General features: G+C 62.6%; 1 protein-coding gene across 1 annotated transcript in view; it reads right to left on the bottom strand.

Annotated features, from left to right (window-relative positions):
• GATA2 (GATA binding protein 2) overlaps nucleotides 1-835 on the bottom strand; it is a 5582-nt gene that overhangs the window by 3754 nt on the left and 993 nt on the right. Inside the window, 1 exon segment of the mRNA XM_077766868.1 lies at nucleotides 456-829. Within this exon segment, the coding sequence (XP_077622994.1) occupies nucleotides 456-829 (374 nt within the window).

Here is an 835-nt window from a genome sequence, read left to right as displayed (position 1 = left end):
AGTCAAGGGAATGTTGCTTTGGGGGAAATCGCCCCAGGAGATTGGGAAACACCGAAATCCCAAGATCTGGACCGACCGAGCTGGAGAACCAGATTCCTGGAGGGTCGGGGGCGTCTACAAGCGCCCACAGCAGACACGCACACGAAGACACTAAACACAGCGTCCTTGCTGTCACTTGCTACCGCGTTCTCTCACACAGGTCAAGAGGCTCCTCAAACGTTCACTTCAGATTCAGGGAAGGGAAGNGTGAGAAGGAACAGTCAGGGGAAGGACACAAGTTTTAGGGCTCCCGCTCCCCCATTCTGGGGTCCACTAGAGACTCCCATCACCCATCCCCAGATCTGGAAGGCTGACATGGCCCCATCTCCCATATCAGAGCCCCCCCCACACACACACACACGCACAAAAGCACAGACCACCCCCTCTCCCACTAGGTCCCTGGCACCTGCCTTTACCTGAACAGGAGCGGGCCTTGCTGCGCTGCTTCGGGGTGAAGCTGGAGGCGGGGCCGCCCAGGAAGCCTCCGGGGTGAAAGAGTCCGCTGCTGTAGTCGTGAGCGGCGGCCGCGGGCAGGTGGGAGGGGTAGGTGGGGATGGGGTGGTGTGTGGCGGGCTGGGTGCCCATGGCGGCCAGGCCTGGGCGCAGAGGGCTGCCGCTCTCCATCTTCATGCTATCGGTCAGTGACACCTGGTACTTGATGCCATCCTTGTCCTCCCCACGGGCTGCGCTCCCCCCGGCCGAAGAGGAGGCTGGAGAGGCAGCCCCGGTGCTGGGGTCCGGGGACACTTCCTTGGGCGGCGTGGGTGGGAAGCCGAAGAGGAAGGAGCCAGAGTGG

This window comes from Crocuta crocuta, unplaced genomic scaffold, assembly GCF_008692635.1.
Source record: "Crocuta crocuta isolate KB4526 unplaced genomic scaffold, BGI_CrCroc_1.0 scaffold296, whole genome shotgun sequence".
NCBI classification, from domain to species: Eukaryota; Metazoa; Chordata; class Mammalia; order Carnivora; family Hyaenidae; genus Crocuta; species Crocuta crocuta.
Note: the sequence above shows the minus strand (reverse complement) of the source record. Positions and strands in the feature narration are given on the sequence as shown.